At 37.5% G+C, this 17,640-nt stretch overlaps 1 protein-coding gene across 22 annotated transcripts in view; it reads right to left on the minus strand.

The window, feature by feature from the left end:
- The window catches only part of SETD5 (SET domain containing 5), an 83,195-nt gene that overhangs the window by 36,737 nt on the left and 28,818 nt on the right, over positions 1-17,640 (minus strand). For 4 of the 22 annotated variants that reach the window (XM_053599026.1, XM_053599037.1, XM_053599029.1 and 1 more), the window contains exons 2-10: positions 13,168-13,227; positions 8,448-8,634; positions 7,424-7,648; positions 3,918-4,110; positions 3,533-3,638; positions 2,998-3,206; positions 2,609-2,667; positions 1,899-2,086; positions 951-989 (exon numbers count right to left, since the gene is read on the minus strand). In XM_053599026.1, the coding sequence (XP_053455001.1) occupies positions 951-989; positions 1,899-2,086; positions 2,609-2,667; positions 2,998-3,206; positions 3,533-3,638; positions 3,918-4,009 (693 nt within the window). In that variant the 5' untranslated portion in view covers positions 4,010-4,110; positions 7,424-7,648; positions 8,448-8,634; positions 13,168-13,227. Of the gene's footprint in view, positions 1-950; positions 990-1,898; positions 2,087-2,608; positions 2,668-2,860; positions 2,902-2,997; positions 3,207-3,301; positions 3,439-3,532; positions 3,639-3,917; positions 5,121-7,423; positions 7,649-8,447; positions 8,635-13,167; positions 13,228-17,640 lie in introns of those variants that run through there. The other 18 variants (XM_053599040.1, XM_053599034.1, XM_053599033.1 and 15 more) reach the window with 15 other exon arrangements.

Here is a 17,640-nt window from a genome sequence, read left to right on the forward strand (position 1 = left end):
TTGCCCTGGGTAGAATGCCATAGCATCATAGCTCACAGCAACCTCCAACTCCTGGGCTTAAGTGATTCTCCTGCCTCCGCCTCCCAAGTAGTTGGGACTACAGGTGCCCACCACAATGCCCAGCTATTTTTTGGTTGTAGCCATCATTGTTGTTTGGCGGGCCGGGCTGGATTCGAACCCACCTGCTCAGTTGTATGTGGCCGGTGCCTTAGCCACTTGAGCCACAGGCGCCGAGCCTTAGAACTTATTTCTAATTAAATACTTTGAAGCCGTAAGTAATGACTTGGGAGGTATGCTGTCATATGCACAGGTAAAGGAAGATACCTAGATAGTAATAATCAAATCTCCTTTCGGTAAACTCGAATTCTTGTCTAAAAGTTTTTTTAAACCATTGCACGTAATTTCTCTATTCTCCAAGCTCTTTACAAAATCATGCCTCATAACCTCTTTTATTTGTTAACTGAAAAAAAAGAAACACACTAGCATCACTCGAGTCCTCCCCATCAAATAGATATGCCAAGACAAAACAGTAATTCCTATCAATAATGCAACTTTTGTTTTGATGAGATTTATCCTTCCAACTGGCAATTAAAGCCCACATGGTGCTAGGGTGGTTCCACAAGAGACTGTCCTATATTATTATCCGGGAAACTTGACTCCAATGTTGAGCCCAATAATAGTGACAGAACACATCAGCCTCAATTTTGTCTGGCAAATGTCACTTACCCCATAGAAAAGCAGCTAATGAAAAACCAGTAAATAGACGTTGATCACAGAGAGGGAAAACATTTCAGAAAATGAAAAAGAAAATCTATTTTGGAGAAAATCTCTATGAATAACTGAATGGCAACAACTACAAACTAACAAAAAGCAGAGTCCAAGATTCCCAGACCATCAGTGTCAGGAAAGAAGCTGACCAAAATGCAAGATCGCAGTAGATTACCCCTTACCTTCATCCGCAAGGACTTCCGGGATCCCTCTCGAAATGCCTATCCCAAAGAGGAAAACAAGTAGAACAAACAAAACTTGGTACCAAGAATGACAGTTGTACCTGAGACTAAAACTAAGACACCAACTAGCGTTCTATTCTGTCCCCTTTTCTCTTGGTAACAAATGCAATAGAATTTCCCAAACCATTATCAAGAATAGGGGTAAGCTCAAGGCCTATGAACTCTGAAACTATTTTAATACTTTCTATTGTGGAGCTAAAAAGTAATTAACAGGGAAGAGCATGCATCATTTAAATCCTATAGGCACCCCTGATACTAAGAGAAAAAGTAAATAAAAAACTTTAAGTAAGGTCGCAGATATACCAATTTTGAAACTAAGAAGGAAACAAAGACCAATCCCCTTAACAAGGGGTGGGCAAGTCACCTACAAGCAACAAAGTTGCTGTGATGGGAAAGAAAGAACACAAACCAGAAGAGGTTTCTCCCGGAGACTTTTTGCTGAGAATACAGGAAAGTGACCACAACACTGAGGAAGCCTAGACTATTCAAGAGATGTTTCCCAATTTTTTTTAAAACAAGGAAAAACAATCAACCCAAAGACATGAGGCATATAACCAGGACGAGAATTTCAGACTGCTTTGGAGTTGAGAGGTGGGGAGATAGTGGAAGCCTAGACTTGAGGCTGCAACACATATGGGCCTATGCCAGGTAGGGCTGGAATATCATACCTGGGATGGGGGCTTGAGTAGAAGAAAACTTTGAGCCAGTAGTGATGGTATGGTGTGGCAGAAGAGAGGTTGGTCTATACATATATAACATAGATTAGCTGATTTTTGCAAGTAGAGAAAAGTGGCCCTTTAAACATCTGGATCAAACCTTTTACAAGAATTTTGGTGTTTTCTTGCTTCGAAATTTGAGCTATTCCAGATATATTTAAGATATTTTTACCTTTCGTACCTTAATTTTCTTCGTCTTTGGTGCTGCACGACTCTTTTCTGGACTCTTTTTCCGTTTCTTGGGTTTGGTTCTTCTAACAGTTAAGGTGATGCTTGTAGGTGTGTGCTGTGTTGCTGTATACAACACAGTGGAAGGAGAAAGCTCCTCATCCCAGCTTTCTGTTGCACTGCTATCCCCACCTAAAAACAGTTGATTTCACAGTTCAGGCACTAACAGCCCGAAAAGTACATTAAAGGCAGCTTATTCCTTTTAGATGTGCCATCCAGTTAAGTCAGTACTTCTGCTATTAACTCTATCATCTTTAAAGCAGCACAAATACCCATCTTTCTTATGAAAACAAGATACTCTCTGTATCACTGACATCAAGCACATAAACTCTGTCTGCATTGTATCTATTTCTCTTTCCATATTTAGTCCCTAAGCTCCTTTGTAACAATCTGAGATTGGTTTATTTGTTAAAAAAAGAATCCACTTATTTGTGTGTTCACAAATATTATTGGGATTGCTACAGGGCTAAATGTTGTTCCCAGGTACATTTAGTTTACTACAAGAGAACTGAACAGTGGTCTTTAGAGAACATCTATCTCTTTGTATGAAGAGCTAGGGAACACAGAATCTTTTAAGAGGGGTTCTTGAGATGAACATTTAAATCACAAAATATTTACATGTCAAAATGTGGGTCTAATCCATCTTCTGCTCACCTGATATGTTGTCCTGCTTCCGCCGATGAAGTCTAATAACCTTCCCCCTGCTCATTCCCCTAAAGAGGGAAAATAAACTTAAAGTAGTCCTTCCAACAGCATGTAGAACATCATAGCACACATGGGCGAAGTGTCTCTGCATATTCTACCCCCTCCCTCCCACCTACCAAATGTTTCCAGGACATTAAATTTCATATCAAATTCAATAGCTTTAACATCAATTTCTCATTCCTTGTTGTCAGCAATTCTCACCTAGTGCAGAGAATTCGAGCCAAGGAGCACTAAGGAATCATCTACATTAACAAACACAAGAAAGAATACTTTGAGCTTTTCCCTACTAGTAAGAATCCCCAATCCCAGACTGGTATTTAGATAGAACAGGATCTTACCTGCACTTGTCACAGTTGAGAAGGAAGCCATCCTGAGAAAGACCACAAGGACACCAGGTAGGAACAGTCTCTCCTTCAGAGTTCGGGCTGTCTCCACAGCGTTCCTCTACAGGCGACGGCAGGCCATTCAGGTCAGAACGAGGGATGATCGTCTGGACAGGGGGAGAAGCAGGAGGTGTCGGAGGAGGAGGGGCTCCGTAATTATGATCCTGAAAATAAGATTTTTTAAATCAACAGTGTCCAAACACTGGCCCCTCTCTCCCCTAAAGTACGGTACATATGGAAAGAAAGAAGAAAGTAGTACCCTTTGTTTTTTGGCTTCAACCAGGAAAGTGATAAAACAAAATGCCAAGGTCAACTGGGACATAAAAACAAGAACAATGATGCAGGGCTAGACGTCCGCTGGAGGCAGGGAAGTGCAAAAGGGACAACTTCGTCATGCTGCATATAAACATTTCAAGAAAGTCACAATGTATAAGAATGGATTACACTCCAGGAAGATCACTGCTCTGGAGAGAAACAAATGCATACTCACAGCATAAGGCAGTCCTCGACACCCATGCCTCTGAGTGGTCCCATAATTATGAGTGGAATACACGCTCTTCTCATTAACTGCTGGACTAGCCTCCACAGATTCAGGGCTGCACAAAGGCGAAAAGCAACGCATGATAGCATAACACCTAATCTTCCCTTAAGTTAGCACTTCACTTCCCATTCTAACCCCTCCTCTTTCTACAACCACCAGCCACTAGAACAAGAGAAAGAACTCAGTGAAACAAACTGATTAACATAACTAAACCTATAAATAACAGTAGGAGTGTTAAATGTGGATTTGTGTGTAACATGAAGCCAGTACAGGCAGATGTCTCAAGGCAGGTACCTGGGATACAAGGTGTCCCTAATGACAAACACAAACGTACCAGCTGAGCGGGGAGTTTCCCCTAGAGAAGCCACTCTGGGCTGGTTTAGACTCAGAACTATTCTTCTTAATTGGATCTCTTAATACTTCCATGAAACCTCACATGACATTTGCAGTGAGTGAGATGATGAAAGTGCCTTCTGCACTGCCCCAGGGACCAGGCCCTCTTCCATTCACTACCAAGACAGGATACCCTGAAGAAAGTACAGGTAAAAACAATGGCATCTTATATTTATCACACCTCTCATCTTGATGAACCCCCAAACACCTTTCAAATATTAGATAGAGTAACAATTTCTCATCAACCAATGACATGCAAGCGTATCAAGGACACAATTATTAAATAGCTGCATGATAATGCCATAGAACTTCAAAATAATCAAAACTGAACTTGAAAGTTATGTTAGTCTAGTGACAACAATAGTAACAACAGCTACCATTTTGGATCATCCATTATTTGCTAGGCACTTTGTATATATTCTTTAGTTTCTGTAACCACTAAACAAATAGCACCTCGTTTTTACAGAGGGGGAAGTTGAGGCAGTAAGATTACATGACTTCCCCGAGGACATACATCGACAAAGCGAGGATTTGAAACAAAGTCTGTTTGACTTCAGAGATCATACACTCTTTTCTTTACTCTTGGTTTAGAAACCAGGACAATATTCTATCTTTAAAGAAAATTATTTAAGACTTTCATTAACCAGGCTTAGTAAGAAGCTTGGTTTATTATCTTTTTGTACCCTGAGTACAAAACAAACTATTCAAGAGCAAGTTATTAATTATAAAAGAACTATAAGTGTATTCAAATTTAGAAACTTAATGTAAGCCTTTACGTGATTTTTTAAGGAAGTATAGGTGGCAAAGGATAAAGGAAGAAAAAAATTCAATTCTGATTGTCACCTGTTTAGGTTTGGGGGAATTTTGAAGGATAACTAAAAAATATAATTTTATGACTTTAAAGAACTGAAAAATAGATTATCTGTAATTTGTATTAATTAGAAGAGAGATTCATAAATCAGAAACTTCAAGGACTAGTATAACTCAGTCTCAAAGATGAATGGGTCTTTTGGGAATCAAATAATGCGTATTATTTACCTCAACTAACACTTTTCCTGCTTAAAGAAGGAAAGTACAGTACTTGGCAGGAGTAAAGTGTGCAGTTCAACATGGTGCAATATTAGTTGAGAAGTGAGGGATAATAGAAAAATCTGAGATATGTATCCAACTCACCCAGTTATATGCTCCAAAACTGTGAGAAGGGATCTTATTAATAACAGCAAAGGTCATTTCTAGGTGAACAAAATTTTAGACAGAGGGAAGTATTCTCTGTTAGTGAGGTGCACGCATTTTATTACTTAAGAGTGTCTGTAAGATGGGAACTGGGTGGGGGAGCACACATCAAGAATGCAGGTCAGTATTCTTAAGAAAAAGATGATCTGAATATGGCTCACTGAGAGGCAATCATCTCTGAGTATTAGGAAACAGGTGAGGTTTCCTAAATGAAACCAAAGGCAGACAAGCATTAATAAAATGAAGGTATAATTTAGTTTCTATGACGGGCAATTAAAAGAAAATAATACATTTATACAACATTGTTAATTTACCGGGTACATTACTAGATAAACAAATATTCCAAAGAGCTGTAAGTATTTTTTTTTTTATCAATTTTGTTACCACTGAACAAATGGGGTGAAATATGATAGCTGTTTATTAAAAATGGATTCCTTTTTGGACAGGGAAAAGGGAAAGTTGCATGAAATAAAAGATGGCCATGGAGATGGGGCTATGTTGGTTGTGTCTTACCATCTCCAAACAGGTAAATATGAACAAATGCACTTCATGTGCAAGTCTAGGGAATAAAAATAAAATGTATATTGTGGAGGTTAACAGGCCATCAGACTACACAATATTTTCAATATTTTCTAGATAGGCACAGTGTTTAATATATTGCTATGCATGCCAAATCTAAAATTTAAACCATTATCTTTTGATGAAGAAACGTTGCAATTTCCATAGTAGTCACTGATTAAATACATAGTTAGATGCTGACAGATAACTACTGAATTTCCTAAAATATTCTTTGATATATATCAATTATCTGTATTTTAAAATATGGATTAAAAGTTTGGAGTGTTGGAATTATCTCTTTCTTAGCCAACCACTTTATGCAGATGTAATTACAGCCTTTATTCTCCTATAACTGAATTGTTATGATGGTTGGCACATACATAGAAACCAAGTTCACAACAGATATACTCCATCAAGTGTACTCTAAAGACAATATACAACCTGCTATTATGCCACCTCTTCGAAAAATTCCTGAAACTGTTATGATAGAGTTGGAAATTCAGAAAAATCTTTGCTTCTCCATTCATATACACATTTTTGCAAATTATTTTTTAAATGCATATTGTATATAGCGGCCATTAGATTTAAAATCCCATGGGGTAATAAGGTCTAGGTCTTTAACTTAGATGAGTATGCTGCACTTAATACCAGATTTAGGCTTAAAATGCCTAGAAGAGTGTGTATAGGTACAATGAAACATCAACAAGTAACAGTCATAATTTAATAGCTGGTTATTGACACTCCTCTCCCTTTGTAGAAATACTGAATGAATAACCGTGTGATTAGTTTTGACTAGTTATCAGAAATCTGTCTAGAAATTACAGATGAAAATGTTTCAGGAAATCCTAGGATGCTGGTGTTTAGACACTGCAAATTTGTAAGACCAGAAATAATGCCATTTATTGCAATTACTCTTGGATTCCCTAGCAACATTTACGGGTAGTCATCTCTATACTTCAGGGAAAATGTAAGTTGTAAGAATAACTACTTTGAGCTTTTTTCTTATTTACTAATTCCAAACTTACGGGTTTAACCTCTTTGCTGAAATTTCTGACAAATATTAATGCTGTCTACTTACATATTTTATTAATCAATCCATATGGTAGCAAATTAGCCAACTTTATAAAAATCTATAATACTGTAAAACTGGGCTACCTACTAATGCAGGAAGACATTTAAATACATTATTTGGGGAAATAGTTGTAAACTGGAGGTCTCAACTACTAGCATAACTGAATCTCTTTTGCATGCAAAAAAATAAAAACAAAAGAAAACAAGAAAAAAGCTCCAGAAGGAAAACAATCCACCATTTCCCACCCCCCACCCACTTTCTTCCTTTTCATATGGGAATAAGGCCCCCCAACTGCATTCCATTCTAGACTACCCCAGAATATTATAATACTACTTCTTAGGGTAGTTTTATTTAAGTCTTGCTCTTTAAGGAACTCAGTAAACAAATTAGAGTAGGTGGTTTTATGAAGAAATAAACATGCTTTGTAATAATATTCTCAGTTTTAAGTAAGAAAACCATTATTAATCAGGGATGTCATTCAACCCAGAAATCTGGTACAGTTGCTTTGGCTTTGCTGAAGGGGAAAGAATTCCCGGGGACCATGAAAATGGCAAGAGAAACAGGGGAATTAGAGCAACACCCACCTCACTCAAGAAGTGGCTGTGGGATCAAGAGTCTGAACTGGACCTGAACATATTCAAAACACCAGGATTTTTCCAGCCCAGACCCTAATCCCTGGTACTGCCTGGAATAGACTTGGCTTCTGGGGGTGTGCTGCCCCCTAGGCCCCTTGGGTCTCTTTCGCTGGACTTTCACATCCTGGTGTAGTGTCACTTCGTCTTGAAAGGTAGGGGGCTTCCACTTCCTTTCTGTAAGCAAGGAAGATTGGGTACAAGGGAGGTAAAAGGACAAGAGGGGGAATCTGTAAGCAGGGGGAATCTTGGACAACTTAAAAGAAAAGGGATACAAAAGGCTAAAAATTTTAAAACTGAATAATATATAAAGTTGTATAATGAAGGCCTACCTTCATTGTCATTTGGCATTTAAATTCTTCAAGAATTGAGAGTATTATTTTTAGGGATTGGGCTTTTCGACAAACTTTGAATTCCTAAAGCTGCTCTTAGCTGAAAAAAAAGTTTGGTACCACTGATTTTGAAGGTCCTCTTTCTAGGCAATGAATATTATAAAAAACAGATGACATTGCTCTCCAGTTTTCTACGCCAAATGTCAGAAAATCTAAGCAACTCACCCACATAAAGTTTCAGCCCCTTTATTCTAGAACGATGGGAAGTACATAGGAAGAGGACTTCAAGGAAAATCAGCTGGAAAGAACATCTCCTTATCTCCCTCCATTAGAATAATTATTAACACAAGCAGGTAGTGACACCTACTTTATTTCATCTTCCCAACCCATCAAAACAAATGAAAATGTAATCCTTACTTTGTTTCTATTCTTCATTTACCTGGAAATCCCTCTCTCAAAGCTCTTTTCCTCCCCCTTTTAATTTCTTTTTTTCTCCAGCTTCTATGGGGAAGACGGGAAAGGCCTAATGGCATTTATAGTGGGGGGCTTTAGTTAAGAAAATACTACCATATCTTATTAGCTACTCACAATAAAGTTGTTTGCACACAAACTGGTAATGTACCTACTACTCAAGTAGCACTTACTCTGATCCAGCAGCCATATCTGAGTATGATGTATCTGATGTGGTGACTTCCAGAGGGATTGCAATGTTCATGACGTCCAACACAGCAAAGATTGGAAATCACGGGGTCCAATTAATGGAGATTGACCACTCTGAGAGTGGGGGTGAGCTGCAGAGCCTCAGCCAACATATTATGGACATGAGGAATCCTGCCACAAGAAAGGAAAATACCTAGTAAAATACCCAGTATCAGACAGCTTTTAAAACTTATCCTATATGATACTGAATATTTTCCTAATCTATTTTTTTTTTTTTTTTTTTTAGAGACAGAGTCTCACTGTACCGCCCTTGGTAGAGTGCTGTGGCGTCACACGGCTCACAGCAACCTCTAACTCTTGGGCTTACGCGATTCTCTTGCCTCAGCCTCCCGAGTAGCTGGGACTACAGGCGCCTGGCTATTTTTTTGTTGTTGTTGTTGCAGTTTGGCCGGGGCCGGGTTTGAACCCGCCACCCTCGGCATATGGGGCCGGCGCCCTACTCACTGAGCCACAGGCGCTGCCCTTCCTAATCTATTTTAAACAAGGCTTTCTTAAGGGATAATTTTAACACACGTATAGCTACATTATCACATGTATACTATATATTTCATTAATGTTCTTCAAAGTGAGCTAGCAAAAAATTATGCTTACTTTTTCTTTTCAGTAGTCCAAGGGAAAGTAATATAGTCTCCCCACCTCACTAACACACACATTTCCCCCATTCTATAATCACCCATCAAACAAAATTTTCTAGATTTTCAAAATTTCTAAAAAAATCCTAGTTTACATAAATTCCTTAATAATTTGAGGTCCTCATTTAAACTTTTTTCTAGGTCACAAATAAATGCAGTTTTACAAATAGTCAATAATGTTATTCCTTCCAAATTAATAAAGATGAATTGTTCATTTGTATTTGATTAGCTATGGCTATTTCTTACTGCCTTCTTTTGTCATAGAACATTCTCTTCCTTCTTTTGAGTACTTTTACTTTATCATTTTTGGGCAAAATACTGTTCATATACTGAACACCATAAACCATAAGAGAGCATGTGCATGTGCACAGGGTATAAGAAATCCCTATCTGGGCGGCGCCTGTGGCTCAGGGGGTAGGGCGCCGGCCCCATATGCCGAGGGTGGTGGGTTCAAAACCGGCCCCGGCCAAACTGCAACAAAAAAATAGCCGGGCGTTGTGGCGGGCGCCTGTAGTCCCAGCTACTCGGGAGGCTGAGGCAGGAGAATCGCCTAAGCCCAGGAGTTGGAGGTTGCTGTGAGCCGTGTGACGCCACAGCACTCTACTGAAGGCAATAAAGTGAGACTCTGTCTCTACAAAAAAAAAAAAGAAATCCCTATCTTCAGCTTAATCATGCTATGAACCTAATGCCACTCTAAAAAACACACACACACACAAAATCACAAGAGAATAGTTTCATGACAAAGATTAGAGAATTTTGTACGGAAAAGCAGAGAGGGGGTGCTGGCCCCATATGCCAGAGGTGGCAGGTTCAAACCCAGCCCCAGCCAAAAAAAAAAGGAAGAAACAAAAGCAGAGAGGATAATTTGACTGACTTGGCAACCACAAGCCAGTGAAATTTGGGGACAGAAAGACTCAAGAATCACTGAAATGTCTTTTTCTTTTTAAAAAAAGCTAACGTGTTGCTTAAGCTAGTTGGAGGTATGAAGCAAAGGGAAGAAGTGTACAATTTATCATTTTACACTAGTGATTTTATATTAATGTAAAGAACATTAATTATAATAATGTAAAAAAGGATGAAACCAGAAGTATTTTATATGGGACGGAATAAAGTTAACATGAACATTAAAGACCAGGTTAATAAAGATTTTTGCCAAAAAAAGAACACAAAATGAGTCATGATTGACATATTGATTCATAATAAGACAAATAAGACAGTGGAAAAATGGAGTAATTTTTATTTCTATATTTTAAACAATTCTTAATACTAAAAAAACTAAACGGAATGAAAAGGACAAAATATTGATTGAGTCAATTAGGGGGTTAATGCAAATTTTAAATGGTATATGGTATGAGATGTTTGAATCTTATTTTTTTCTTGAGAGTCTTACTATGTTGCCCTCGGTAAGAGTGCTGTGGTGTCACAGCTCACAGCAACCTCAAACTCTTATGCTTAAGTGATTCTCTTGCCTCAGCCTCCCAAGTAGCTGAAACTATATGCACTCGTTACAATGCCTGGCCATTTCGTTGTTGTCGTTGTTTAGCAAGCCCAGGATGGGTTCAAACCCGCCAGCCCTGGTGCATGTGGCTGGCGCCCTAACCACCGAGCTTACAGGTGCCAAGCCTTGAATCTTATTTAGATGTAAGAAATAGATAAAATTAGGCTGGGCATGATGACTCACACCTGTAATCCTAGCACTCTGGGAGGTTGAGGCAGGTGGATTGCCTGAGCTCAGGAGTTTAAGGCCTAAGCAAGAGCCTCCATCTCTAAAAATAGCCAGGTGTTGTGGTTGGACACCTATAGTCCCAGCTACTTGGGAAGATGAAACAAGAGGATCACTTGAGCCCAAGAGTTTAAAGTTTTTGTGAGCTATGATGCCACAGCACTCTACCAAGGGCAACAAAATGAAACTCTGTCCCCCCAACCCTCCCCAGAGTAGATTAAATAAGAAAACTAATTTCAATGGTGAATTAGGTAAAGATTTGTAAGAACACATGAAGGTAATACACTATATTTATGTCATTAATTTAGAATGCTAAAACAGCTATAAGCTAGGCTTGAAAAAATTGGATCTCACTTCCCAAATCTGGGTGTGACAGTATTACCTGTTCCTACCCAAATGGAGATGACATGCAGCTAGACTGAAGACTAAAATGCAAAGGAGGCCAAAGCTGCTTATCTATTGCTTCCTCACAGCTCATAAAAGAGAAGGGACTGGTAGAACTTTCTGCCTCTGGGTCAGCCTAATACTTCAGAGATTTTGACAGTTCATCTTTCAAGCCTTTTGGAAATTAAAATAAAATGTGCAAATGAAAAAACCGAGAATATGTATCACCTTACCCAAAAGGGCACAGTTCAATACTGTATGCTGCTGGCTACAATTCTTTTAGTATCACTGTATAATCCACATTTGCTTTTAAAAAGCCTAGAGGTTGCTGCCTAACCAAGTAATCAGAAGAAAGTCCCATAATGATCATACCTCACCACCATCCGGGAACAGTAAAAAGAATCGTATATTCTACTTTTAGTAAAGGACTTAAAAAATAGTCACTCAGTATGACTAAAAACCTTGTTACAACTATTACTAGTATATGCTCATTTTTTAAAAAATGCAGGCTTCTAAGCAGATAATAGACAAAAAAAAAAATAGACAAAGGGGTGGGGACAGCACCTGTGGCTCAGTGAGTAGAGCGCTGGCCCCGTATACTGAGGGTGGTGGGTTTGAACCCAGCCCCGGCCAAACTGCAACAACAACAAAAAAAAAAATAGCCGGATGTTGTGGTGGGTGCCTATAGTCAGTCCCAGCAACTCAGGAGACTGAGCCAAGAGAATTGCCTAAGCCCAAGAGCTGGAGGCTGCAGTGAGCTGTGATGCCACAGCACTCTACTGAGGGCAACAAAGTGAAACTCTGTCTCTAGAAAAAAAAAGACAAAGGGAAAAATGAAAACATTTAACTTTGTTAAGGTGATAGAATTATAAGTAATTTTTCTATGTTTTTAAGTGAAAGTATAATTTATGTCATTTTTAAATTCAAAATATTTTGCTTTCTTTTATTTTGGCTGTATATCAATTCTGTATTCTAAATTTTCTCAGTTTTATAGCAAAAATATTTTCTAAGTTGTTATGAAGTCTTTGTAATTGTTTTTCAAATGAATAGATAATATTACTTTGAGTTTACTTATCACTTTAAAAAAAAATGCAGGCTTCTAGATAAAAGCTAACCTATAAACCTAGCTGATAGCTGATAATTTTTCCTAGAGCAATCTTTAAAATGAAAAGATAGAAAAGTTACTTCAGATATTATCTCCTTTAATGAAGTCCCAACTCATCTATTTTGGATAGTTGATAAATAACTCCAAGAAATATTAAGTGGTTAACTATGAATTAATTTCTTTCATAAACTCTTCCATTTTCCTCTGTCTAGTTTTATGTAAAACTCTTCCACTCTTCTGAAAGCAATCATTTATATAGGTACCTTAATAATAACGATACTTAATTTAAATTATGATTAAAACCCTGAAAATAGTTATAGTTCCTTCTCTAAATAACTGTGTAAAAAGCAGCTTTAAAAATGTTAACTGAAGAATCATTAACAGATCATCCATATGCAATATTTTATTACAATATTCTAGTTTCATTAACCAAGCAATAGGTTCCTAGGATGGTTTACCAAGCGTAGTAGCTGTACCAGTTATTTTAATATATCACAGAGTTTGGAGATGTGTCCTGTAGAGAGTGGTAAGAATTAACTTTCTCTAGGTGGAACGATATCAAGATATATTTTGAAATTGTTAATTTGTCTGTTTTTTCCTAACAGAATATAAACTGTAGAAGAGGGATTTTTGTCTCTTCCCTACTGTATTTCCAAAGGCCATTACCATGCCTGACACACAGAGAATGTTTAAGAAATATCTGTTTGAGTTAATTATGATCACCATTACAACATGATTTCAACATTCATTAAAATGCAAAAAAGAAAAAGAAATTAAAAGCATTTATATGAGTCAGTCACCTTTATATAGACCTCTGAATATGAAGTCCCCCAAAATTATCTGCCAGTAGCTCTGAAGACCTAAAAAAGTTGAGATACAAATTAGTACAGGAAGATACAACACCAATGAATACACAGAATGGAATGCTACAGAGATATTAATGGTAATTTTGTTTCATTTGTGTATAGTGCCTTGTTCAAATTCTGTCTAAATTTTTGTCCTTTAATATTTACCTTATTTTTACATAAAGCTAGAAAGTAAATAAAGTATAAGGAAGGAAATTATCTTTATTTGACTTCAGAAGTGGTTAAGCACTTATATTACTGGCTAATTTTCCCTCTTTTACGAGGTACTTCTCTTTTCCACTGAACCTTTCCCAAATTCAGAGGCATTTCTTTAATCAAATGACAAATTTACTTTGCAGCCAGACAACACCCTCCCATCTCCTACATTACTCTTTTCTTCCCCTCATTCCATGCCATCTGTCCTCTCGTGCCACTACAGATAAAGGAGAGTTAGTTCTATTTGTGGTCAACTCCATAAAGGAAACAAAAAAAGAAAAGAAAGTTAAAATTAATTTTCTATCCTCCAAAAAGAAGAGAAAATAGGTGATCCCAGGGCTTTGAAGGAAAATGATCAGTTCCCTTTAGGTTTTTAGTGTTTTCTCCAAAAAGCCAAATTTAACATTAGTCAGAATGAGTTGTTAACACATAAAAAATTGTATCATAAAAATGAAGAGTTGTTTATGAAATTCCAGCTACCAAGCATTTCAGGGACATTATGTTGTTTTATGATTTCTAATTTAAAAAAAAATTGGAACATAAAAGTATTCTTTATAAACAATTTGGAAGGGCATACCCCAAATTACAAAAACAAAAAGCATGGAAACAACAGTAAAGGAAAGAAGGAATAGAGTAAACTAAGGAAGAAGCAACAGCAAAAAGAAAGGGCAGGAGGTAAAAAGAGAAATAAGTATGTGAGTACACAGTTGGGGGAAACGAATGCATCAGAATTTCAATTTCTTATTAACTATTTCTGGAACAATCCATTAAAGTCCTTAGAAAATTCTTGGATTTAGAAGCAGCATCAGCCTGTCTTTGGGTAGTAAGCACTTTTTTAAGGAGTTACTATCTACATACTGTTTCTAAGGAAAAGGATATTATATAGAACGTGCCAAAACTGTTTTTTATTTATCCTGTCTTTTTAATTGAGTTCAGAAATGGCCCACAGTCACTGTAATATTATTCTGACAGACTCTTCTCTACATTCTCTACTTGCTGAAAGCACAAGACTTGTAAGATCTATGTGGTCATTCTTAGAGAAAACAAACAAAAAGTGCTTTAAGAAAAATTTCAACAGAGATTTCAGAAGAAATTGCATCAGACAGGTGAGCCGGAAGCAGCTGAGAGACAAGAGTCCAATAAATAGCCAATCCAATGAAAGAAATTCAGAACAAGTCTGCTTCAGTAATCCTGTGAAGAGGACTGGCAGGAAGAGGAGTGCCGCTTCAGAAAGAGAACAGGCCTCATATGCTTCAGACAGTCTTTGTACTGAGGCTGTGGACCTTGGCCATTCTCCCAGAAATGATGCAATCCTGATGAACAAGATCTGCTGCCAGAGAAACAATTGTTAACAGCCTCTGCAGACAGCAACTCAGCCAAGGAGCAATCTCTGATCAACACTCTCCATAAATCACCAAAACTCTAAATCTCTTCCTCAATTTCAGAATCTGACAAAATACAAGTAAGCACAGAATATATTTCTATAACAAAAAGCCATTTTCTCATAATGTCCTTTTTCTTCTAATTCCTTTGGCTTTATAATATCTAGCATCATCATTAAATTTTAAGTAAAACACTGACAGCACCTTTACTTTTATAAATATAATTCTCCAAGCATATTAACAGCAAAGTATTTATATAAATTTAAAAATGTATGCTTATTTTCCTGACTCCTAAGAAAACCTTTTGAGAGGTAGCTTCCCTAAGTATGAAAATCACTCTGACATCTATCACTCAATTAGGAGATTTCAAAGTAAAAGATAAATATGTGCACTCACTAATTCAAAACCAAAAAAGAATCTTTTATAAGCATTTTTGAAATTAGGCCACATGCAGTGGCTCACACCTATAATCATAGCACTTTGGGAGGCCAAGGTGGGAGGCCAGCTCGAGGCTGTGAGTTCTAGTCCAGCCTGAGCAACAAAATGACCCCATCTCTATAAAAAAAAAAAAATAGAACACTTAGCTGGGTATAGCTGAATAGTCCCAACTATTCAGGAGGTTGAGGCAGGGGGGCCCCTTGAGCCAGAAGTTTAAGTTGCAGTGAGCTGTGATAATGCCACTGCACTCTAGCCTGGGTGACAAGAGTTCCTATCTTGAAAAAGAAGAAGAAAAGAGAAAGAGAAAAAGGAATTGTATCAGTGGTTCTCAACCTTCCTAATGCCACAACCCTTTACTATAGTTCCTGTGGGTCGTGACCCACAGGTTGAGAACTGTTGAATTATATAAAATGTCAGTATGTTAAATACTGGCATCTATCAGAGGAAAAAAAAAAATCCATTCTTGTTCAGGCTGAAATAAAATGTACCTTATACCCACTTTGCTAAAGGGCAGCATATTACTTCAGATCTTACTAGAGAGGTCAATGATTATTTATCTTACTAGCCACAATTCCCTAATTTAGAATCCAACTTAAAAATATCCTGGCTTGGCATGGTGGCTCCCACCTATACTCCTAGCACTTCCAGAGGATCGCTTAGGCTCAGGAGTCTGAGACCAGTCTGAGCAAGTGAGACTCAAGACCAGTTGCCACTAAAAAATAAGAAAAAGAAAGAAAAAAATAAGAAAAAGAAAAAACTAGCCAAGCATGCAGACGCGTACCTGTAGTCTTAGCTACAGGGAAGATGGAGGCAGGAGGAGTCACTTAAGCCCAGGAGTTTGAAGTTGCCTTGAGCTATGAATGATTTGTTGCCATTCCACTGTAGCCTGGGAGACAGGGCAAGATCTTGTCTTAAAAAAAAAAATCCTCAATTTGAAATTCCTTACCAGAATCCTCATCTCCTCCTAGGCCTAGTTTCCTGTTCAGAAATTTTGATACCAGGTTGTTCACATAGTATTGTTAGAAAATTATAATAATCTTTTCTCACTCACTAAATAAAAGATCCTGCCACAACACACCTGTTGTCTAAACTCCAACTAGCCAGAAGAAACTAAACAACTGAATTTCCTTTTGGAAGCAGTAACTCTTTAAGCTGAAATTCACTAAAAACCACAAGTATCTAAGATATATTCTGAGTCTTTAGCTCCTATCTACTATTCCTAAATTTATACTATTAAATGATAAAACTTAACAAGACATACAGGACAGCTCTGAAGCACTAAAAAAAACTTTACTAGGCAAATAAATGAATACATTTAACTCAGGTTAAAAAAGCTAATAATTGTGGCTCAGTACCCAAAGCACAGAGGTTACACGGCACTGGCCACATGCATGGAGGAGGCTGGCGGGTTAGAACCCAGCCTGGGCCTGCTAAACAACACTGACAACTGCAAACAAAAAATAGCCGGGTGTTGTGGTAGGCACCTATAGTCCCAGCTCCGTGGGAGGCTGAGGCAAGAGAATCGCTTAAACCCAAGAGTTTGAGGTTGCTGTGAGCTGTGACACCATAGTACTTTACAGAGGGCAACATAATGAGACTCTGTCTCAAAAAATAAAAAAAGCTAATAATTTTAAGATTCAATTTCTAAACCTGATTACTCAAAATTTTGTTATATAGGTAAATTGAATTTCTTCTGAATAAATACTTCTGTACTTCAAATTCTCTTTTGAATTACTTTACAAAATAATCAAAAGAGGAAATGAGGAAAGAATATTGGACTTTTATTCATTTTTTGGTATAATTATTTTTACCCTTAACTTAATTTTTAAATCACAGAACACTCCAAAATACCAATAAACATGTAACTGCATTTTACCTACATAACTAACTCGTTTTGAAAAACTAATGTGGCAGCTACATCATATGCTCATCTTCCATCTCCAACTCAAACTCAAATGGCTCAAGTAAAAACAATGCAGATGGACCGTGACAGATGGCTTTTTACCTCAGAAGAACTGTATGTTAGGGGAAAGTACTGTACTAGGAGTTAGGAAACTTGACTTCTAACATTCAACTTAATTAGTTTGGTGACCTTAGACAAATCACTTTACAAAGATGAACCCTAAATTCCTCAAAGTAAAATCTTCATTGAATTTCTTCCTGCTCCAAATCTCTATGAATCCTGGCACTGCTGCCAACTGGCTTAGGTAATTTTATGCAACGTCTCAAAATCTCAGTTTTTGCATCTGTACAATAAAAATGACCTGTTCTGTAGACTCTTAGTTGTACATGGACTAGACTGTGTTGCAAGTAAGAGTTTAAATGACTCTGTGGTCCTTTTAAGTGTATTATGAAGGAGGAACTGCCACTAATAACCTGAATATGACTAAAA

This window comes from Nycticebus coucang, chromosome 8 (assembly GCF_027406575.1).
Source record: "Nycticebus coucang isolate mNycCou1 chromosome 8, mNycCou1.pri, whole genome shotgun sequence".
Taxonomy (NCBI): Eukaryota; Metazoa; Chordata; class Mammalia; order Primates; family Lorisidae; genus Nycticebus; species Nycticebus coucang.